This window comes from Limanda limanda, chromosome 7 (assembly GCF_963576545.1).
Source record: "Limanda limanda chromosome 7, fLimLim1.1, whole genome shotgun sequence".
NCBI lineage: Eukaryota > Metazoa > Chordata > Actinopteri > Pleuronectiformes > Pleuronectidae > Limanda > Limanda limanda.
The window spans coordinates 17,346,494-17,370,496 of record NC_083642.1 but is presented as its reverse complement, the minus strand read 5'-3'; the positions used below and the strand labels follow the sequence as shown (position 1 = coordinate 17,370,496).

General features: G+C 43.2%; 1 protein-coding gene across 1 annotated transcript; it reads left to right on the top strand.

Moving 5' to 3' along the window:
* The first annotated feature begins 1,201 nt into the window (after positions 1–1,201).
* Positions 1,202–22,005, top strand: si:dkey-178k16.1 (band 4.1-like protein 1). Its single transcript, XM_061074628.1, has 22 exons — positions 1,202–1,273; positions 1,604–1,753; positions 6,485–6,589; positions 7,391–7,433; positions 7,565–7,640; positions 8,549–8,767; positions 8,896–8,983; positions 9,071–9,223; positions 10,277–10,374; positions 11,206–11,381; positions 11,666–11,904; positions 12,989–13,027; positions 14,157–14,186; positions 15,048–15,203; positions 15,393–16,490; positions 17,625–17,669; positions 18,045–18,446; positions 19,862–20,083; positions 20,189–20,248; positions 20,963–21,052; positions 21,579–21,659; positions 21,871–22,005. The coding sequence occupies exons 1-22, from the start codon at positions 1,202–1,204 to the stop codon at positions 22,003–22,005; spliced, it is 3,777 nt and encodes a 1,258-aa protein (XP_060930611.1).
* The last annotated feature ends 1,998 nt before the right edge of the window (positions 22,006–24,003 follow it).

The window sequence follows — 24,003 nt, the reverse complement described above, 5'->3', positions numbered from 1 at the left end:
TCTTTGACGAGAATTTGGGTCATTTTACAACCCCCCTCTGTGTCATGTGACCCTTCAAGGCGTCCAAACCCATTGTTTTGGAACCACTGTGCACGCATATGGCACATCATACATATCGTAGATTATGTCTTGAGATTTGAAATAAACTATTGACAGCTATTTTAAGTTGTATTATATATACTATAACAATAAATCTGAGCAAAGACGAAACCTAATGATTTAGCAGTTACCATTTTTACATTTTATTACTATTTTCCAGAATGGAAACATGAAGCACCTAAATTAAACTCTTATACTTTCTCTGGCTAAAGTAAAATAATTAAAACAGTCATTCAGAAGAAAATGACTAATGTTATCTTGGAAATTGTTAAGCTGATATATTAGGAACGTAAAAGCCCAGAGCCATGGTCTGACTCTGGGGTTTATCTCGGACAATTTGTTTCTCCCCGCTGTAAAAAAACTAATTTAAATATAGGCTTGATTTACTGTGTGTCACTGTGCGAGGGTCCGGCTCGGGTTATAGCAGAAGTCACCTTCAAATGATGGACATCATCTGTCTCCAGCTCTCCTTAATATCGTATCAGCACTGCATGTCTCTCTCTCCGGCCCCGTCTCTTATTCTGTCCCTGTCTCTCTCCCCATAACCACCGTCTTTTAATCTATACGCTGCTCTCTCCCTCCTTCCGTCTCATCCTCAGATTGCTGTCACGTTCCCGATGCCCTCTCCTCCCTCGTCGTCCTCCCTCTCATTCTCCATCTCAGTACGTCTGCTGTCTTGTGCGTTGCCGCAGGGCTCTCCGGCTGATGTAATTTGCTATCTCCTCTGGTAGTGTGAGAAGACAGGGTCCTGAAGCCAGCACTCTTAATGCAGAGTGCTCCCGTGGGAGGCTGTGAGCCAGCACCGACTGAGATACTCTCTTTCTCCATTTCACTGTATCGTTGTACATGCGCGATGACCAAGTGTGTGAGAAAGACACAATGTGCATTAGAAGATAATTAAAAATACTATGTTGGCTGTTGGTTGTGATGTCATCACTGGTACAGTCATTGCACAGTTAAGATGCATTTTGCTCACATCTCACCAGGTTGATTCCATCAGGAGTCCATGGCCGTATTAGACTTTTATCAGCAGTTAACACTCCACATATTTGATGTTGACTGAATATGTTTATGCCTGTTTGCAGGACTGCAATCCATTTCTATGACAACAGAGAAGGCTTTGGCTGAGGAAATAAGCAACGCTATGGAGGGTGACGCCATGAGGACCAATCAGGTGGGTGCGCCGCAGAATTTACAGCAGCTGTAGATCATGTCACTCAGGCATCTCAATCACTGAGCGGCCTTCCAGTTTTTTTCTGTTTGGTATGCAAGGCAACGAGCCGCCTGTTTCAGCAACTTAACATCTTAGCATCTTTGAGCGGCAGCTCCTTCTGACTCATGCATTTGGTGATTGCTTTACATGATCAAAGATTTTGGATTTAAATCACTTTGGGAGTCGAGCACATAATGCCTCATGTGAGTCTGAATACAAATGTTGAAATGAAGGAAAACATTCAGTGATCTGAAGCTCACTCACCCACAGGAAGGAGTTTCTCCCGTCCAGGTTCCTGAGGACCACGGTGAACTGGATGATAGCTCAGAGCAGACCCCCAGCAAAGCCTCCAAGTCCCCCCAGAAAACCAACAAGCGGCCCAGGACTGTCCCGGTCAAAGTCACTCTACTGGACGGCTCAGACTATGAGACTGCAGTGGAGGTATGCCTGTTCACTTGTTGTCAGTATGCATGGAGGAAATGACTGATCAATACATGCAAAAGGATAACAAATAATACCGAAAATATCCAGTAAACATCAGAGCAGTAAAACGGTCACAGAGGTTTAAATTTAAACTAAACACATTAGCCAAGTTAATCAGTAAGTGAATTACCCTTTAGCCTAACATGTAGCCCGGCTCACCCACTTCTGTATCCTCTCAGTTTTCTCCATGATTGTCTCATTTGCTGTTGTACATCATAACGAGGCAGCAATATTAAAATAAGACGACGTCATAACCAGTTAAAAAGTCCTCGTATTTTTTTTGCATATTTTTTTGAAAACTCAGTTGAAATCTGTGCTGCGTATGGATTGAACTAACTTTATACTTTATCCTCAAATTAAATTGTTTACATTTTTTCTTTAACTGCCCTTCGCAGACATTGTTTACAAAGTCGTCCTAACTGATGGTCATTGCTGAAATAAGTCAGACTTTCTCTTTATGGCTGTTTCCAATTTCTTGTCACACATCCTCTCCAAAGTCTTGTCCTTTGGTAATTCTTCAAGCATGCAGAAACATAATTAGGAAGAATTACTTCAAAAGGTTGTTAAGTGTGGCTCCTACTTTACGCTCAAATGCCCACACACTTAAAATGAATTCTGCAATGTGCAGGTGACCAAAAAATAAAGCACTTGGAGCAGCTGGTGTGCACCTCCGCCGGTGGAATGGAGCCGCTGACTCAGCACAGTGCACCACAGAACACCTCAGTGGAATCTGGTCTCCCCCGGTAATACGTGCTACTGAGTCAGGAAATGCAGCTCTGTTGCTATCCTCCCCAAGAGGGGGAGTGACAGGGGGAGGGAGCTGTGACAAACTCTGCATTGTGGGGGGATGGAAGGACTCAGATTAGCAATCTCCTGCTTTCATGAATCGTGATTCTGTCGCCTTTTGTGTTTGTAAACACACGCGTGAGTTTCTCCACCGCTCTCGGTTTATTTGAATTTCACAGTAGCCCACACGCCCGCATGACTCGAGTACTGCAGAGAATTAATTCGCTCCCGGATAGGAAATGATTTCTGAGGAAGAGAATGAGGTGTTGCATCAGAGAGAAATACTTTGCAGGACTCACTCACAGAGCTGCCATGAAGCGCGTTAAAGCCGGCGCCGGAAGCCCATTGGCCGCTACACACGGTAGTAGCGTGATTGGAATGATCTCGCCTGTGACTAGACCTCATTTATGTCAACTCTATACCTTTAATGGCCTACCGCCTCCCACGTGACCTCACATATGTTACTTACAAGAAGCAGCGAGTGGAGAAATATGTCAGGACACACACACACACACACACACACACACACACACACACACACACACACACACACACACACACACACACTCACTCAGGCTCTCCTCCTATGTGCGTGCATACACATTTCTTCATGTCACCTGGGCAGTGACACTAGAGGTATGGAGCACTGGCAGGAAATCTATGCAGCTGACAGATGAGTGCTCTTATGTTTGACCGAGGAGAAAATAGGATGGGAGAAGGAAGGAGGAGGAGGTGCAGGAAAAGATGAAGGGAGTGGGGGAGGAGATGGGGAGGAAGACAGAGAGGAGGTAGAGATACGGGGAGTGGTTGTTTGTGTATCGTAGTATTGTTTGTAAGAACGTGTCTGCAAATGAAAAAGAGGAGAGGGAACATAGTGATGAATGCAGTGAAATCATTAGTTTAATTACAGTCATGATGTCCGCTGCACAAACCGGCCCTGATGATAAACACACAGGGAGGCAGCCCAAGCCTCCTATTGACGTTCGGCCCCCGACATTATAGATATTGATTGAGCTCGGTGCATTTACAGTGAGGAGTCCTTAACCCAAAGCCAAGCTATTAAATCTCTCGTCATTCCTTATTTTTTTCCTGGAACTGCATTTTGAATGGAACATCTGGTTTCCTAAGCAGAAGGTCCTGAGGAGAGCACTCTACCTGTATTTTAACTACCGTCCATGAAACGCTTCTTTTTCACGGTTTATTCATTCCCCCTGGTTAAGCAAAGGAGCAGAGGCGTGTCGGCGACTTAAAAGAGGCAGAGGGGTTTTAGTGTCTGCTCTCCTGACTGCAGATGTTTCAGTTCTCCGACCCTGATGGCGTGAGGCCGTCTTCCTGGTGCCTTGTAATAGAGAGGTTCTTCACAGGGCGGATCGTAGGCTCCTCCCACATGTTTATGTTTCCTTGGGCAAGGCACTGAACAACAAATGGCTCCTGATTGTCAAACCAGCACCTTTTACTGCAGCCTGACTGTGTGAATGAGAGAAAGAGATGAAGGGATTTGGATAAAGTCATAAATCCGTAAATCATCAAGTTAACAGAACACATTTCAACACAAAGTACAAAGAGCTGCACAACAAGGAAGCAAATGGTTAAAATATAGAAGGAGGTACATAAATAGTAATATATTTTATTATAGACATGATCCCTCTTATAATCCCTTTTACTAAAGGATCATTACACCTATTTATTACAGTGGTAATAAGGATAACCTTTAAAAAGCTACACATCCCAAGTTTCACACACGCTGCCGCCTGTAGCCTCGCCCTCAGTTTATGGGTCTGAAGTGATGCTCTTTCATTAGCCATGGGGTAGTTAGCTTTCACAGCTGCAACACCCATCTACCAGCTACGACTAAAAGCAGACTGTTCCCTCAAACCTGTCATTATCTAATTTCTTCTCCTAGTCTGGACAAATGAAGAGTGTGAAAGTGACGCCAAGTACATTGCTTGAGCACTGAGAGGTGCTGCCTGTGAACACACTCAGCACACTGGACAGACATCCACTCTGTGAAAGGATGTGAGCAATTTTGTGTCAACATTTCTCCTTTTTCACAGACGTATTTTTCTCTGGTGACCGACATGAAGAGGAGCCTGCACTTAACGGTGTTGCATAACTCTACTGATGTAATGGGCATTTATCATTTAAAGCTGTCACAGACAATTTCGTGGAGATATAACTTTTCACCATTAGGGACTAAAAGTCAGGAGATCTTCCTACTGCTGCTTATATTTTGAACATTTGAATCTGTCTTAAGATTCCCTCATTTGTGTGGAAGTGCTGATAAGATAAAGTATGAGATTAGAATGTCTTGTAGCTCCAAACATACCTGATTGGTTGAGTACTTGCATTTTATTAAAGCCATAACCTTGAAAACCCTATAGCTACATATGTTCAGATCCCTTGTAACGACATCGTGATCCTGTTCAAGGAATCCTACGACAGATGGACCGACAACAAAGTCCAGGCCGCGAGTGGGAGCAGTCTTCGAGTTTATTGCTGTACCAAATCACTCCGTTTATTCTCTTTTAACTTGTTAAATTCTTCTTTGGAACACAATTTAAATAATTATTTTGTTTAGGTAAATTACATGGATCTATCATGTGTTTTTGCAGGTTTATTCATAAATGTAGCTATGGACATAGCCAAGCTATTCAATTGCATAACTGAGGCTACATACATATTTACAGTTTTTCAATATTTAATCTGAGTCACAGTTCTATATTTTAACTTAAGTTAAATGGATATACTCTCTCCTCAGCCATGCTTTAATCCAATCTCCCACATGTTGTCCCTCCTCGTCTTGTTTGCGTTGGATGAGGCTATCAGCAAAATGGATTTCTATCTTACACCAACTGGCTGCAAACACGATCATCCCACAGAACTAGTGACAGAAATGTGACAGAGAGACAGATCGCTTTATGATGGTTAATTAATCAGCCTTTCTTCAATTTTTAAAAAGTATGCTGACTGTTCTGCCAGCGTTTGTTGCAAGTGCTGAACAAAGCTGTGTGATGGCCTGGCAGTAACCACAGACAGTGACACAGACACACACACACACTCTCACACACACACACACACACACACACACACACACACACACACACACACACACACACACACACACACACACACACACACACACACACACACACACACAGAGGGGACCTATTACTTCTGTTTCTATGGTAACAGTTGCTTCCTTGCCTCGTCGCTATAGGAGCCAGGTTTCCCTTGGAGATGAAGCTGGCATGGGTGTGCCTGTGTGTGTGCGTGTGTGTGTGTGTGTGTGAGAGAGTGTGTGTGTGTTTCTGTGTCACTGTCTGTGGAAACAGTGTTTCGCCGAAGCCGTCTGTGCAGCCCTCAGAGACCTCGTGCTCAGCCTTGAGGGGCTGGACAAAAAATAGGTGTGGTCGGAAACACCATTTATGCGAATGTGCAATTCATCCCCTTATATAGTCACAGAGAGTGGTGCTCCTCCCACTCCGCAGGGGGGGAGGACAGGCTGGAAGCATCTCTCAGACCACAGTGGGGCTGCTTCTTGTATCTGTGATAATTTTGCCTCCTTTGTGTTGAGAAAAATGAATAAAGACAATATACAGCTATCCAGCAATTATTTTATTCGACAACCAGCCAATGAATTCTATAATAAATACAATGACTCATTAGGATCCCATTACGGGTTTACAAATGTCCCCTTTTTCAAGATTTCCGTTGCCTTCTTATGGTATATTTCACACGTATTTGCATTTCACAGTGTATAATTGCAAACGCATTTGCTCTCTTGTTTTCTGACATTGTACAACCTTAACCCACACTGTGTCACCTGCCCACTCGCTGTGTGTTCTTATGCCATATGATTTAAAAGCGCATGTGTGTGTGTGTGTGTGTGTGTTTGTGTCGCAGAAATTCGCCAGGGGCCAGACCCTGCTGGATATGGTGTGTGGCCATCTGAACCTGTTGGAGAGGGACTACTTTGGCCTGTCTTTCGTGGACACCGACAACTCCAAGGTCAGACAGGCAAGAACACGGAAACACATGCACCCACAACCGCACACACATGAAAAACAAAACACATCAGGACAGCTTCCTCGGGCAAAATAATGTTTACTTTAATCTGGTCTAAGGTCTATAAGTGATTAGTCTGTTTAAATTCCAAAATGAAGTCGAAACCTCATATACCCCTCCATGCATGTGTGGACTGGGTGTTTTTTTTACTTGTCTTGATTTGTATTATTTGATAAGCATTCAAGTCATTACTCATAAAACAAGCTAAAGGCCAAATATGTGTTGATGATGAATTTCGCGTTTCACATGACTGCCAATTAATGGATTATTTACTGCTTTGGCTGGATAACGTCACCGATTTCACAGCGAATGCCAACCACCAGCAAAGCAGCCCCTTTTTTCTCGACTTGATTCATCAGGTGTTATATAGCAGCAAGTCCCTGGTTGCCCTTTAAACTGTGCTTAACCACTTACAGCTTGAAAGTGGCAAACATGGCCTTTAACCTTTTAAAATGTGATTAGACAGTATGGCCTTTTGAAAAATGGTGCACGGGGTCCACGGTGTGCCATGAAAGTTCTAGTGACATTAAGAAGAGGTGGTGGGATTCAGCTGGCATTTATAGCCCCAATATTACTGCTTTCAGAGTTTAGAGAAGCTATCATTCATATTCTTGCGGGCTGAATATATTTGGTTCTCAATTTGTGAGGTGCTGTACTCGTGAGGAGCTCTTAAAAATCTGAATATGGATGCTTTTGTCGAGGTCAAATTTCTCAAAAGGGATTTTCTCTTTCTTTCTTTGTCAGAATTGGTTGGATCCCTCCAAAGAGATTAAGAAGCAAATTCGGGGTAAGTGCAGAATAGACACACACACACATACGCGAGCACACAATCACATGCGCACACATGCACACACAGACTGTGTTTTAATGAACAGGCCGTCCTTCATTAAAAAAACCTTGCTGGTGGTTTGTCCACAGTTGGCTCCTGGATTATGGGATTTTCTGTCAAGTTTTACCCTCCGGACCCGTCTGTACTGATTGAAGACATCACCAGGTATGTGTGGATACAACAGCAAAACACATTTGAACTCAATCCTTAACACTGATTTGTTGTGGTGGTTGAAAAATCACGATACTGGGTCTTAGTTGTGGCTGTGATTTAAGACCAGTAAACATAGAATTTACTGTTGACAGTGCGATTTGTGGATTATTTCTAATACAAGGGAATCTTTACTGTAGGTTAGGCAAAGATATCATGACAGGACCTATGTTCTATCTGTCTGTTATTGTTCATTTCAGTCAAACATGGGAAGTCAATCAAAGAAGCTTAAAGAAAAAAATAAACAGATCATGGTAAAGCAAAAGGTTATTCTGTTTTAAAAAATGAACAAGTCAGTGTCTACAGGTGTAATTTGTACGTTTGATAATGTCAACACGCTGATGTTGAGCAGGTTCCATGTTTATACTATTCTCCATCTTGCATGCTAGCATTTGAACCTTTGGTAATTATTAGCAATAACTAAAGAGTAATTTTGAAACATCATTAGGTTTTCTGGTACTTGGTTCTACACCAAAGTATCAGACTGAGTCAAATTTTCCCCTGAAGATGATACTCAATTCAATTCAGGGAAAGATTCAACCCCTGACCACAATTAATGTCTGTTATAATAATAATAGTCAAAATAATTGTATTATTTGTAGAACACCTTTCCCAACAGAGTAACAGTGCTTCAGAAAAGACAATAAAACAACAAAATTAAAAATAAAATAAAAATTTCACAAAGATGTTAACAACAGATGGGTATGAACTGATAAACGCTACCATGGCTAAAATATTGCATCAGCATCGACCATTAGTATCGCCTGAAACTGAGAACCACTCCAACAGAGAATCTTTCAGGTGTTTCCTGATATTGTGGACTTTTGGAGTCGAGGGTTAGCAGCATTTCTGTGTTTCCCCAGGTACTACCTGTGCCTGCAGCTGAGGGACGACATCCTGTCCGGACGTCTCCCCTGCTCGTTTGTCACCCACGCTCTTCTGGGCTCCTACACTGTCCAGGCCGAACTGGGAGACTACGAGGCCGAGGAACACGGCCCCGACTACGTTAACGACTTTCGATTTGCCCCAAACCAGACACGTGAGCTGGAGGAGAGAGTGATGGAGCTTCACCGTAACTACAGGTCAGAGAAAATATGGCTTCATTAATTAGATTTAATGCCGTGAGGATCATGGAGGATGATTTTCGTTTTCATCTGTAGGATGAATGTGAAAAAAAAGAGATGAATCACGCTTGACGTTTGTATGACAGGGGAATGAGTCCGGCAGATGCAGAGGTGAACTTTCTAGAAAATGCCAAGAAGCTCTCGATGTATGGAGTTGACCTGCATCACGCTAAGGTACAGAGAAAATAATCCTTGACTTTTCACCTGTCAATACTCTTCTGATACAAGTTAATTTGATGCTTTTAATACCCTGTTTGCCAGGATTCAGAGGGAATCGATATAATGCTTGGAGTGAGCGCCAACGGTCTGCTCATTTACCGGGACCGCCTCAGGATCAACCGGTTCGCCTGGCCCAAAATCCTCAAGATCTCCTATAAGAGAAGCAACTTCTACATTAAGATCCGACCCGGAGAGGTGAATAACAAACACAATAGTCTTGTCTTTTTGCATCTGGTTTCAGGTAGGGTGATTTCACTGTGCAATCACTGCATGCACTTCCCCACTAGAAAGAGCTTATGACAGTCACTCTATTTCACGGCTTCACAGTTGTTTAAATTACATCATTGTCTCTCTTGACGTGTCCCAAACAGCATAAATACTCATTTCACGGTTTGATAAAAGAGTATTTTCTGGGACTTATCTGCTGCACAGTGTGCGACAACTGACGAGGCGTATTTTCTCTGTCATTATTTATAGCCCTGAGAGCTGCTGTTCTCAAATATTAGGCTGGTGGGTCATGCTTTTGTTCTCCTTCTCCACTTTCTCTTGCTCTCTGTGGTGACTTTAAAGCCCGATTAGACAGACATGAGGACACTTGCACCTACATCAAGGATTTTAGAGCCACATGATACTTGCTCTCGTTTTTCTACTCCTTAAAATGATTATGATTTGCTGTTTTTTCCCCGCCATTCTTCGGGCTTGAGGGTGTGCGACGGGTGTTTTACATCCACTGTTAAACTGGCGTTGACATCTTTATGGTGAATACAAAGGCCGCCCCGTGCATGTGCTCTATTCTGCACGTCTATCCTCTTAAGTCGGCTGTCACTTCAGATTGGCCTGCAGGGCTGTCATTGTGTTTTAAAGCCCTTTTATTCTAATCTGTCCCGACAGAATTTTTGCGTGTGCGTGGAACAAAAGTTGGCCTCTCCTCTTGAAAGGTCGACTCCTGATGTTTAAAGACCTGTTATATTGCTAATAACCTATTGATTTGAAACCGTCTTCTGCTGCTCTGCCGCTGTGCTGATCGAGTCAGCCCATGAACGGCTAATTTGCTGGTTGGTTAGAGATGGAAAAATCTACGTGACATGGCTGATGCAAGAATACATTTCTACAAGTAAACAGAAAAATGATATTGATTTTTCCATTGCTGCGGAGTAAACACAATTCACCTTGCCACCATCTTTCACCCGGCACTCACTTCACTTCACTCCCCTCTTTCTTCTTCACCTTCACTCCTTCACCGCTCAGTATGAACAGTTTGAGAGCACCATAGGCTTCAAGCTGCCCAATCACCGGGCGTCAAAGCGATTGTGGAAGGTCTGCATTGAGAACCACACCTTCTTCAGGTAGGACTCCATCACCACAGACACAACCTATTCTGCACTGGAGTAGTTGAACCCTGCATGAACTGTTGACACGTAGACTATACACAGTTTTAATTAATTATTTAATGGTATAAAAGGGGTTAAATTAAATCAGTGACAGTTGAAAGTGACGAGCGATTGCCTGGACAGGACCTTGATACCATGGTTACTCCAAAAGCTCCAAAATCATAAGTGCAAAATGGCGGCGCACCTATCCAGAATATTTTGGCTTCATTTTGGTGGCAACGTGTCGTCCATCTTTCCATGCAGTCTATGTGTTGGCACAGTAGAGCTGTCCTTCATGTTAAACTCAGTATGCAGATGTGTTAATCCCTTAATTTACCATGGTGACACTTTCTTAGAGGTTCAATATGTAGAATTTTCGCGAAAGAAGATTGTTACCATTGGACAGAGCGAAGCTAACTATTTCCAGTCTTTGTGCTACGCTAAGCTAACTAACTTCTGGTGCTTAGAGTGTTGCCATTCTTTTCTCACCTAATTAAGTAGGTGTGTATCCCAAAAATGATCTTTGTTGTTCTGTTAAGAAAATTCTTCTGGAAAGTAGCATTTGCTTAGAAATTCAACAAAACTAGCCAAACTCAAGTAGCTGTGTTAAAGCTAACCTAGTCTTTATTTCCTCCTAAAATCCAAATCTCTCAATGTAGTACTTTTTCAACCTTCACAGGAAGTCAGATGGAAGTTAAGGACCAGGAAAATAAAGCGATACCCCTGATATATCTTTTTTATAAAGTAATCAAGTTACTTGAGCGTCTGAATAATTGTTGTACATATACAAACTGAACCTTCTTGCAGGTTGGTTTCTCCAGAGCCGCCTCCCAAGGGCTTCCTGGTGATCGGCTCCAAGTTCCGCTACAGCGGGCGAACCCAAGCCCAGACCAGACAGGCCAGCGCTCTCATCGACAGGCCTGCCCCGCAGTTCGAGCGCTCCGTCAGCAAGAGGTACTTGCTGCCTCGAAGCATTGATGGAGGTGAGTTTCTGGACAATGGCCACCCTGAAGTTCACCAATGTTTCCTGTGAGGCATCTATAGCTCCTCAGGTTTAGAAAAGGGATGCAGGAAAACATAGTGATCCTCTCACACACCGTTTAAATATTCCTCCCTAATCTCTGAGAACAGAGATCAAGGCAGGTCTGCTCCTTGTTGTCTCCTAAGAAAACTTAATATTTATTTTTGAGGTATGTGGTCCTGTTGAATGCAGTTAAGTAGATCACCTGAAAGTCAATTTTACCCTCCTATATCACTCTTTCACCAGCCTCAGCTCTGGGTGATAGCATGGACCAATTGTCGCAGCGAAGCTCCAGTGAACGCACACAGTTCATGTCCAGAGAAGACCTAGACCAAGAGGGGAGCCTGGATCTGGACCATGAGCAATACCCCTATCAGGACCAAGACCAGGACCAGTACACAGATCAAGAGCTGGAGCCGCATGAGGGTCAATATCAGAATCAGATGCGGGGCTCGTCAACGCCCACAAGGACTTTAGAGCTTAAGGTAAAGAATGAGAAAACAATGTTCATAAACACAGACACCTGCTTTCACTGCAGATCGCAATGTTAAAATCTAAGTAAACCTATATTTTGTGCTTGTTTGCTCGGGTTGAGTCTAAGTGTTTTTAGCTGAAAGCAGCAGGCTAATATTAGCTGTGAGGGCTGCTAACGTTAGTTGGGTTAAATAGTTAGCTAGAAAACTCCGTAAATTTGATTTAGGATACTAAAACAAACGGATGAACCTAAACAGGAGCTGTTAACAATTGTAGCAAGTTACACATTTCTCATATCAGTTTTCTGAACCTCAATATTCTGATCTCAACAAGCCGGAGAAACTAAACCGAGGTAGTGATATGCATCGATTTTAATTTTCATGAAGTAGTTTACAGTATTTCGTAACTACAAAAATACAAAACACTAGACTTTGATTTTGATAGAAAATAAAAGTAAATATCCATCAAATCTATCAATTTAATTTTTGAGTGTCATCAGCATAGCAGTGAAAAGAGATTTCATGCCTCCTGATGGCACTACCACGAGAAGCAGGAACAGATTCCAAAGTAGCTGTCCTAAACTTGAACCTTGTGGGACCCCTGGGAGCTTTTACTGAGCCAAAGCTTTCTGAGTCCAATGTTTTCATCGATGTCAAAAAGAAAAAATATTGCAAGTGTGGAAACCAACTCACAGTTTCGAGGCTGGCAGAGAGGAGCACAAACCCAGTCGCTTAAGCTCGTCTTTTAAAAAAGCACACAGCACTTACTCTGCCCCAAGTCAGAGAAATCCCTCATGACCTTTTGACTAACACTTCTCATCCCTCTCACTCACATCCCTTTTCCTTTAAAACTGTAAACAACAACCCTCTTGAGTCTCATAAGACTTTTGAGCATGAGTCCTCTCAATTTACTGTTTCCTCAACTGCCTCCCAAACACTTAACTGGACCTGTTTGCTGCAAATGTTTGTTTTTTTAGACCCAGTCTCCTGCCTTTAACAGCTCTTCACCTCTCACGGCTGTTAACTTTAACTCTCCTCTAACCTCTGCTCTCTTTCTCTGACATCTCAGTGTCCTCCACCTCATCCTTTCCTGCAGAGTGAAGAGGCAGGTTCATTTGTTGACTCAAAGCCGGAGGTACTTTGGATTTATCGGAACTCTGTGTCTGTTTTGTATGATGTTTGGTTGTTGTAGGTCATGCACTCTTGCTCCTTGGTTTTTAAGCACGATCTGTCTATCTTCTGTCTTGTTGAATGTCCCTGGAGGGGATGTTACGTCTTCTCATCATTTTCCGGATTCCTCTGAGCAGAATCCATGGAAGCTGCATGAACAGATCCACAGATGAATAGACACAAACTGTTTAAAATCCATTTATTGAGGCTCTTCTTTTTATTTTCCTCTTTTCTGCCCACTGGGAAATACGTTAGGTGGAAAGTTAGATTTTCTTCATTTGCAGTTAGCTCGTATCCATAGTGATTTGAACAGGCGTCTTTTTTTCCTTTTCTCAACACTTGCTAAAGAGCATGGATCTTAAACAAAGTCTTTGTGTTAAATAAGAGGGATTAGTTATCATTAGAAGCATAAACAGATGACCTTTAATGGCTGCCCAAAGTTTGATTGAATCAGGGTTGCAAAAAAAAAGCTAGAAAAGCAGCTGAGATGCATAAAAATCTCCTTATTTGATAATTATTTGATTAATTGACAATTTAAAAAAAACTTTTGCTGTGAAGATTAGCACAGCCATAATTTTTTTTATATTTATGGTAAAGATTATTCCAGTGTATAGAGTGCATATTAATTCATGCAGGTGTGTTTGGTAGTATTATTAAGTACTGTGAGAATTATTGATGCATTAGTCATTAAAGGATTTGTTCATTTGTGGTCTTGAAGTTTTTAGATGAAGAATTATCCCTGCGCTCCAAGCACTCACGTTCAGTCAATAACTGACTGTATTAAATTATCAGGAGGCTGACACTGAAATGGATTGTCCCTGTCTTCTTGGCAGAACATTGAACGGCTTAACAGTCTTAGTCCAAAGCCTTGATGGTGTCAACTGTTTCAGCTCTGTGAGTGTGTGTGTGTGTGTGTGTGTTTGTGTGTCCAACCGGCCGCCTGCCTTTTGACTCACCTGCAGCACTTTACCTCTTTGTCTCTGCACGCATCCGCCCCCTCCCGACCCCCTCACCCTTCAATCTCCTGCTTTGCTCGATAATACCTTCACTTCATCTCACTGCCCCACTTTGGGCTCCCCCATCTATCGGACAAGGATCTGGCCACCCCCCGGCATAAACAGGAGGTACTGCTCGTCCTTGTCTTTTATGGCATGTGCTGTGTTTGACGTTGAATAGGCGGCGCTGTGTTTTCTGGTCCATGTTTGTGCCTGTCAAATACTTTGAGTGCACATAAAACCAATCACGTTAAAAGGTTCAGGTTATCTTTGCTACAGCACACATTTTGTTTCCTGCAACATAATCATTGCATGTCAGTTTCATATTTTTTAGCAATATTAATAACAGTTATCTTTTAACACTCCTTAATGAGTCAATGAAGGAAAAACTATTTTTTCAATATTACGTATTCATCGCCATCTGTTTGTTTGTTAGTTGGTTTTCAATGTTTGTTGGTTTGTTTATTTGTTTGTTAGTGATGAAAATGACACGAAAACCACAAAATGGATTTTCAGGAAACTTGGTGGAAGTATGTGGTATGGGTCAGTGTAGAACCCATTCCTTTTTAAGGCAGATCTCGTTCAGGGGGTGTCATCCAGGAATTGTTTTCGCTTTCTTTGACATGTTTTTCAAAATGTAGGCACATTTAGGGAACTAATATCTATGAGTGTTAAATTTGGTGCTTGATTAAATTTAACGGGACTGTTGAAAGTTGAATACTGTTAAAAAGTTTGTCCCTGAGATTAAGAGGTGTTAAAATTCAACTTTTACTCAATCTCTTTGTGATTACAATTTTGGAAGGTAAAAAAGTAAATGTTGACAATCTGAGCCTTAATATAGTCCCAATCTGTTTCTGGTCATCATTGAGACGCCTATTGTCCAATCATACGATGCATTCAATACATTTTTCAGCAACGTCACAAAACTGAAAGAGCTCTAACACATTTGTTGCTTTGTGTCCCTGGTGTGGCCTCCACTCTGTGAAGCAGCAGTTCCTGGATAAGCCAGAAGATGTTCTACAGAAGCACCAGGCCAGCATCAACGAGCTGAAGAGGGCTCTGAAGCAGCCCAACAGCAAGATGGCCCAGAGGGAGAAACGCCTCTCCTCTGCTACTCCTGCTGGAGGAACCCCTGAGTGGAAATCTGTAAGAATACAATCGTGTCCCAACGTTACTGTCTTCACTGTGCCACCGTTATTTACGTGTTTTAATGTTGTATGGTCAGATCCTAAAAAAACATGAATAAAACGTTTACCGTATATTTATGTGAGGGAACTATATAAGAGCAGCGTACCTAGCCAGGCTAATGCAACTGTCTACTCTATGTCAACATAGGCGACCACTGATGGCAAATTGATTGAGAAGCAGGATGCTCATGATGGAGCGCTGGATGCTTACGCTAAAGAACCGAGTAAAAACACTTTTGCATCTTGGACTGAAGCGAGCGCGAACAATTGTCTAACACCCATTGACTCTTCAAGAACTAGACCCCAAACTTCTCTGGAACAGGAAACAGACTTTACGAGTAGGGGAGTAAGAGAATCGAACCCAACGGATGACAGCTTAACATCGAGAAGGCATGACGACTCTGTTTTCTCAAGAAACGCCTTTCAAGAAAATGGATATGGATCATCCCCGGACAAGCAGAGGAATGATGATGTGAGGCATTGTCTGCACGAACACAACAGTCATGGAGAGAGGCCGAGGAACTTCGAGAGTCCGAAGGCATTGGAATCTCCCCCAAAGGGCGAAGGGGGAAGGATTGACAGAGATGAGAAGGACTGGAAAATAAAAGACCCGAGCCCCGCGGGAGCGAGAGATTGCGACAAAACCGGGAGCTCCCACTCAGAAGTCCCCAAAGTCGTCCCTCTCAAGCCACAGCGTTCAAAGAAGTCTTTGAATACAGAGAACAAAGGTGTTGTAAACCCTAGAACCCAAAGCCATCCCGATGGAGACGTCTTTGGTGCGGCTGGCGACGTACAGACGACAAAATCAAAAGACGCATCCTGTGAGGCAGAGAGGAGACTCGAGGATAACACTGTGCCGCAATCTGCCACAGATGTCGTCAAGGAAAACAGAGCAGCTGCCAAAAGCCATGGTGAGGCCGCGATGTTGAATCAGCAGCGAACTCTAATTTATCAGCAGATGAAGAACGAGTTGTTCGGACAACAGGAGCTCAGAGACTGCAGCGATGCAACAGGGCAAAACCACTGGGCAAGAGGAGGTGGAGGAGGAGGCGTGCTGCATGAGGATCATTTTCTAAGCAACTCTGAGTTTAAAGAGAGTCTCTTCTCCAGCTCCAAGTTCCCAACGGCTCCCCCCCGAACTCTCCCTTTAAAAACCCAGTGGTCCAGAGACAGGCAGAGCAACATGGACAACAGCCACATCCACTACAGGACGCCCGGCCAAGAGAGTGCCAGGAAGAAGCAAGCGGTAAACCATCTGCCCCCCCCCACCCCCACCCTCACACCCTCCCACCCTAATCTTTCTGTCAATCATCGGAAAGTGAAACATTGCATGAGCTTCAGGCGATGCCGTGCAAATCTTGTTTTTAACCATCTAAAAACAAAGCAAAAATAAACAATCATGTGACTGTGTATGAGAAAGCAAAAAGTCCACGTTTCCTTCGCATCGCAGTCGGTCATCGCATTGACCGACTCAATTCACGTCCATGGGCCGGGGAACTCTTTGCTCCCCCCCCCCCCCCCCCCCCCTGCAAAGCTTGACATCTGCTTGGCCATCTCAGATCCCCGCGGGCCTTTAAGCAAACTCCCCATTGCTTAAGCTTCAGCCGCTTTTTATCCCACCTTAACTTGTCACGTTAACACCGGGTCTCTCCTTCCAACATCCTCACAGAATGAAAGGTGGCTGCTGTTGCAAGGAGTTCCAAGACCTTTCCACAATTTTTTCTTTTTAATTTAAACCTTTTTCTTTTATATATAAGTGGTTGAGAAGGGCATTTGAACTGAATGTTCTGCCTTGGCACCTCTGTAGCAATAGCAGAAAATGACAAAGGCGATTAGATGTAATCACGGGGCTGCAGACCTGCCAAACCTCTTCAGGTCTCAGGGATTCATATGCCACATTTGTGAATATGAATACCTTCTTCCTGAAAGGGATTTTGAGAAATCTAACCTTTCAGTGCATGGCATCACCATTGCACTTGCAGTCATTTTAATGACGTCAGCCTGTGAAATATAAGCCTGTGTGCATGCTTCTGACAGTCGCTTTTGGGAATCCTCATATGTGTTTATTGTGCCAATTTAACATAACCTTTTAGTAACATTTCATTTAGCTGATTGATAATTAATTGATAAATGCTACAAATAATAATGCAGTGGAAGCCATTCACTCTAAAACCACAACTTATTTTAAAATAACAATTAATGCTTTTATCAACCATGTGTTGCTGCTGCAAAGAAAATCTCTTAACTCTCTGCTTCTGCACTTCCTGATTGAAACTGTATTGATTGATGGAACTTTGTGGCTGGTCTAGATTCTGGATTGATGAATTACCTTCATTAATTTTCTCTTGACCTTTCCTTGTTGTTTGTTTCTCTTCTCCAGGAGACACCTCCCACACCTGCGATTCACGAGGAGCCTTTCAGCGAAGTGAGTCACCGCTCAGCTCCACCACTCTCTTATGTGTCTGATCTCTTTTTCAGCCACTGCCTTGGGAATTAAACAAACAGCTCCTTGTTGTTTCACACATTCCTCTGGGGCCAATAGTGTAGCAATATTATGTGTGTGTGCTTGTGTGTGTGCAGAGTTAAGTAGCTGAATCTCAAACCATGTGTGCATCAAATTTGTAAATGTGTAAAAAAGTTTTGTTTACAGTCAAAACTGTGCTTTAATGCATACATAGATAGTATAGACTGTAAGTGTAAGTATTTTTCCATAGTTTATTTTCTTCATAAGGAAATGGCCCAAGAAGTGTGAAATCCTGATCGGGTGTTAATTTGTTCCATGTTAATGTGTTTTCTGCAGAGGGAACCATGGGAAAGACGCCTGGGCTCTGTATCGGAAGATGACCAGGACCACGATAGCCTGTACCTGAGGGAAACCCACCTGGGCATCGAACGCAAGTGCTCCAGCATCACGGTCAGCTCCACGTCCAGCCTGGAGGCCGAAGTGGATTTCACCGTCCTCACTGACCTGCACACAGGCATGGAGGAGTTCTCCAAGGGCATGTTAGAGCTGGGAGACAGGGATCTGTCACCTGATGGCGGTCTGTGCTTCAGCATCGACTTACTCCAGCATCAAGGCCCCTCGGAGCCGCCTCCTCCGTTACTGGCTGCCCCTCTGCCCAGAGGAGCCAGCAGCAGCCCTCCAGCCAAACACATCCAGGCTGAAGAAGTCAGAGCAGAGGTCAAGCGTCCCGATGTTCAGGTAGATCGAAGTTTTCATGTTAACTGTTTCTAGCCCTTTAAGAGGCTCCTACACTGGCTGAGACATCCCACACAACCACTTTAATGGAAGAGACAAATGCAATCGCCACACAATGGAAACACAACTGGCTTTTGCATTTCTGTTGCAGCTTTTACATTCATATTTACCGGTAGTGCACTTATGTGGGACGTCTCAGCCACAGAAGGCTGCTGGTTATTTTGCTTGATTTGTTGTCAGATTAAAAGAATCAGAGGTTTGTGTGTGTGTGTGTGTGTGTGTGTGTGTGTGTGTGTGTGTGTGTGTGTGTGTGTGTGTGTGTGAACATACTCTCAGTGTTCCACAAAATGAAATCTAGGCATCATATGTCATATTGTATACCTATCTCTGCATTTTTGTTTTCATGAAAAACTTGATTGTGGCTCAGTAGAGTGAAACCCCTCTTCACAGTCCCCCCCCCCCCCCTTAACATGCCTGATTTCTCCAATCTAGACCCATGAAATATTCTGAGCAATCAACGCAAATGTTGAAAAACTCGTAATGTTAAAGAAAGTACAAAAAAACAAATCCTGGATACCCCCTGCTCCAGATTTGCACCAAATTTTTAGAGGTTCTCCCTTGGCCCCTGTCCCTTCCAGAGGGATGGAGAGGCAGTGGACTAGTGGCAGAAACTTGGACTATGGGAAGAAAAGGTCTCTGGTTCGACTCCACAGAGAAACAACAAAAAGACCAACCTGGATTGATCTGTTGGTTAAATAACAGAAAAGGGTACAGACAATTGTTTAACAAAAACAACATAACCTGCCCATATCTCCTATATCACCCTCCCAGTGCTACACACGTTTCCCACAAAGTGTGATGATGAGCAACTACAATGAGCTGTTGATGAGCTCATTCAAGTTTTGTTCACAAGCTTTGGTTTGTCAGTGCTTTTATTGGTCAATGTAAAGTGTCGTCACACCTACTGTCATAGAGACGTGACTCTCTGTGTCTGTTTATATTGGTTTCTAATTTTACTAGAGAAAAAGTTGTAAAATGTATACGTATCTATCTCTACATATATATATGTGTGTGTCAGGCGCACTGAAATGAACCAAAGTGCAGACAAGAGAAACAGGAAACGTGTTTCAAGTCTGATGCAGTTTATGAAGCAGCACTAAAGGGGAATTGTGAAAGGACCCTCTGTCTTTTCTCTTTCCTCTTCTTGCTTCTTTCTTTATCTGACTCCTAAAATTGAACACCTCTTAATGCCAATCTGTGTGTCACATTACTATGTGTTAGTTTATGCTTTAAACACTTCAATGAACATCCTTATTTTTGCAAGTAAAGTGCTTCCATCTCCTTCCCAAAGCCTTGTTTAGCCACTCAACTAAGGTAAAAAGTGAGGCATGTTTCCAAAGTCTTTTTTTCTCTTTAAGCCTGTAGTTCCCAAAAAACCAAAGAGATCGGTGCCGGTGTCGTCGTCAGTTGACCGAGAGCAGTGGCACAGAGAGGCCGGTCGTGCCCCGGCTGTCACGCCACTGAGCAGGGAAGTCAGCGATGTGATGCCCACACCGGCAGTGAGGAAGACGGATGTCAGGACGGAGACTCAGCCCAATGGGTCAGAGGTCACCACGACCATCGTGGAGTTCACAGATCAGGTTCATTGCATATTCAGAAAAAGAAGGAAAATACTGGAACTGAAAAAAAAAGCAGGTGGCCTATCAGCTGTTCGGAATAAAACAAATCACATTTGTCTGTTTCAGGATCACGGTATCGCCGGCCTAGGTGAAGTTTGTTACTCTACGAGACAGAGTGTTTCCCCTGTGAGTACAAACACGAAGACCTCTCCAAATTTAACTCAACCTGCAGCCGAGTCAGTCAATCTCAAGGGTTTAAACCTACTTACAAAGATTGGATGTTCTAAAATGTCAGAAAGAATGACTGTTTGTCTTCTCTACAAAGAGATGATCTGTTTTGCTGTTGCTCTTCTCTAGTCCTGATGATCACTCAAAGCGCTTTACAGGAGAGTTTAACATTCACACATTCATACAGTGCATGTGCAGCACTTTCTCTATGAGATGGGGCAATTTGGGGTTAAGTATCTTGCCCAAGGACACTTCGGCATGCGGAAGGGGGGAGACTGAGATCTTACTGCCAACCTTCCTGTTAGAGGACGACCCCTCTCAACCCGGAACCACAGTGTGTGTTCCTGTAGTCATACCTTTGTGAGGACCATTCTAAGCAGAGACCCTACAGAGTGAGGAGATTTTTGGAAAGCGAGGTCATTGTGGCTGGTCCTCACTTTTTCGAAAAGGCCTGTTTGAGGATTAAGACTTGGTTTAAAGGTTAGAACTAGGTTTAGGTTAAATAAGGGTTATGCATCTAGTTTGGAGGGTTAAGGTGAGGGTAAGGGGCTATAGAATGCATTATGCCAATGAGTTTCCTTACTAAGATAGAATTACAAACGTGTGTGTGTGTGTGTGTGTGTGTGTGTGTGTGCGGTATTTGTCTAATGCTGCGGTTCATTGCCTCCTCAGGTGCACATGAGCAGTCTTGGCAGAGAGTCGGCAGGGTCGCCCATCCTTGTCGCTGAAAACGTTACCTCGGCAACCACCCACGTCACCAAGGTTAGAGCAGCTCAAATCAAATCTTACAAAACACCCAGTTTGATGTGGAACTGTGATCAAGTGGATTTTGCAACACGGTGAGATGCAGCTCAAGTCTTCAGCCTGGATACAGGAATGCAGTTTGTAACCTTTGAAAATAAATGGTTCCCCCGGTGTGACTCTTTGACCTCTGTAATGCTGTGTCAGGTGGGTTTTGCTTTATAGTTTCCTTGTGTCACAACAACAGCTGTTGACCCAGAACTGTTTCAAAACATGTGTTTATAGATGATTAGTCTTTCCCACACAAATAGTATTAATTCAAGCGATATATTACCCTCATATAACCTTTTTTATGCTGTAAAATCTTGAACAAGGCCAAAGAAAAAATATACTTTTGACCCTGTTTGTGAATTTTTAACTTGTATGTTTTCTTCTCTCTGACTTGCTGCTGGTAAAATTTAAATTTAAATTTTGAAATTTTGGATTTATTATCTCATGTTCAGAGTGTCTGATACTGAGTAACAAGGAAAGCAATTGTGTGTTACAGACGGTGAAAGGAGGATATTCAGAGACCAGGATCGAGAAGAGGATCATCATCACAGGAGACGATGATGTAGACCAAGAACAGGTAATAAAAACATAATAATAATACGTTTTATTTGTATAGCACTTTTAACAACGCTCAAAGACATCTTGTGTTTTACAAGTCACATATTTGAACTGAGGTTCAGTCTGAGGCCTTTGGAAATCTCATCTTCAGAAATGATGATAAATCATTGCAGAATTTGTTTGAAGTATTATAGCTTTTAAAACAGATCACTTGTACTCGTTGCTTGCAGGCTCTGGCCATCGCAATACAGGAAGCCAAGCAGCAGCATCCAGACATGCAGGTGACCAAGGCAGTCGTTGTCAGGGAAACGGAATCGTCCACTGAGGATCGACACGGTGCATCCGAGGTACAGGGGCCATCTTGACTCTAAACAGATAGAAATCGGGCCAAGATTTAGTCCCACAGCCCCCCTCTCTGGTGTGTGTGTGTTTGTGTGTGTGTGTGTGTGTGTGTGTGTGTGTGTGTGTTTGAGGGGGGATTTAAGGTTGACTGCCTCTTCTCATCTGTCCGTAGTGCTGATTTGCTGTGACGAGAGCGCCCCCCTTTGGACCAGAAGCGCCAGTGAAATTGCCACATCCCTCCGGATAGACAACTGTCAGTGGTGCTCAGACTGAGCCTCTTGTACATGTTCAGACACACACACACACACACACACACACACACACACACACACACACACACACACACACACACACACACACACACACACACACACATCACACACATCACACACACACACAGAAGGCTGAACCTGGTCTCCTTTCAAACGCTCCTGTTTGATTTTCATACACGGTTGAAAATCTTCACCTTTAACAGTTTGCTAAACTTTAATCGTGGTCTTCAATTCCAAACATCCGGGACACTTAAATACATCATATAAATAAATTCCCCTCAAAGCTCTCAGGACCTCACTTGCTTCAGTCCTCTTCGTAGGTCAAGAGTCTTGAGTGTAGAAGGGGTTTGTTTTGATAATGTGTGCACTCATTCACACTGTGGAAATGTGGAAGTCACCCATCTCATACAGAGAACATCATCTAGAGAATTAGGAATATGTTAAACAAAATGCCATGCACACACTTAAGTGTTTCTTACCTGTCCGTCCTGCTGTATTTAATAATGAGAGATCATCCTGCTGTGTGTGCTGAGAACAAACCTCACTGTGTGCACTTTGTCACAGACTCTATCACATGCAACTCTGGTTGTGTAGAAGGCATCGAGTGGAGCAGGCTTTAGTGGGAGCAGAAGAAGCTCCATGTTTAGATTTCCCTCCTGCACAGCCAGTCACGTGAACGAAGGAGCATCTTCCCAACCACCTCACACTGACCGATGGAGATGCACGGATGAGAGACATCATGCTGCGTCCACCGTGTCCCTGGTGTCGGTTCAGGACCAAAAAGCAGAGCTGAGTCTGATCCACAAACTTCCCTCTGTCTGGTTTATTTCACCACGATGTGTGGGTGGCGCGGAGACAAGGACAACAAACTGCTGCATTGGGATAGACGCTTGGTTGGATTTTCTGCGTACGGCTCTGCACACTAGGAGTTGTTAATATACATGTAGCTGTTGTATTTATTCCAATGGTGGCAATGTAGATTGTGAGTTCCTCCCCCAGCCTTTAGACGTGCTTTCTGAATCCAGCTGGATGTAGTTCCACTTTGACCATTTTCGTGTAGTGAGTACATAGAGTAACGAGCATCAGTAAAACTACTACTTGAGATAAGACTTGCATGATGATTTCTTGCATTATTGGATTGTAATTGAATAATATTGATATGAGAAGAAGGATGGAAAACGACATCCAGGATCATGAAGGAAAATCACACAGATGTAAAGGCCCGAATAATATAAACACACTCTGAAGCCAAATCTATAAGCTCTGACGTGCAAAAGAGGAAATGAAGCTTCCTGACAGGAAATGAGAAGTAGTCATGGGAAAATGTGGGAAAGGTCGAGCACACAATGTGTTCAGGTTGTCTGTCAATCCCCACGTCCAATAATAACACATTAGCTACAGCTTGTTGTCTCAGTTTCAACCTATTTTGTTAAACATTTCAATCTAATATCCAGTCACTGGTGCTGATTAATATATCTTAACATATCCTGTTACTGTTAATTCAATCCCCCATGAAGAATCATAAAGTAACAGCAACTTTCAGTTGAGGTGACTGATGTTTTTCCATTGTTTTTCTTGATCTTTTACGATTCTCTGCTGAACTGGTTCTGTGCCTCATTGGCCGTCCAATTCTCTTTAAAGCAAAGTGCAGTGTTAGAGATGAATAAAACACACAGTACGGGCGGCATCTTTGAACTTTACGTTGTATGTGATTTGGTGCATGAATGTTAGCGGGATAGATGTGTAGTG

What these genes read in the sequence shown, in the direction of transcription:
- si:dkey-178k16.1 (XM_061074628.1), top strand. Translation starts at nt 1,202, where the DNA reads ATGACAACAGAGAAGGCTTTGGCTGAGGAAATAAGCAACGCTATGGAG. An exon ending in TGGACACCGACAACTCCAAG is followed by an intron (nt 6,590 to 7,390) that starts GTCAGACAGGCA and finishes TTTCTTTGTCAG; the next exon opens with AATTGGTTGGATCCCTCCAA. An exon ending in TCAAGCGTCCCGATGTTCAG is followed by an intron (nt 18,447 to 19,861) that starts GTAGATCGAAGT and finishes TTTCTCTTTAAG; the next exon opens with CCTGTAGTTCCCAAAAAACC.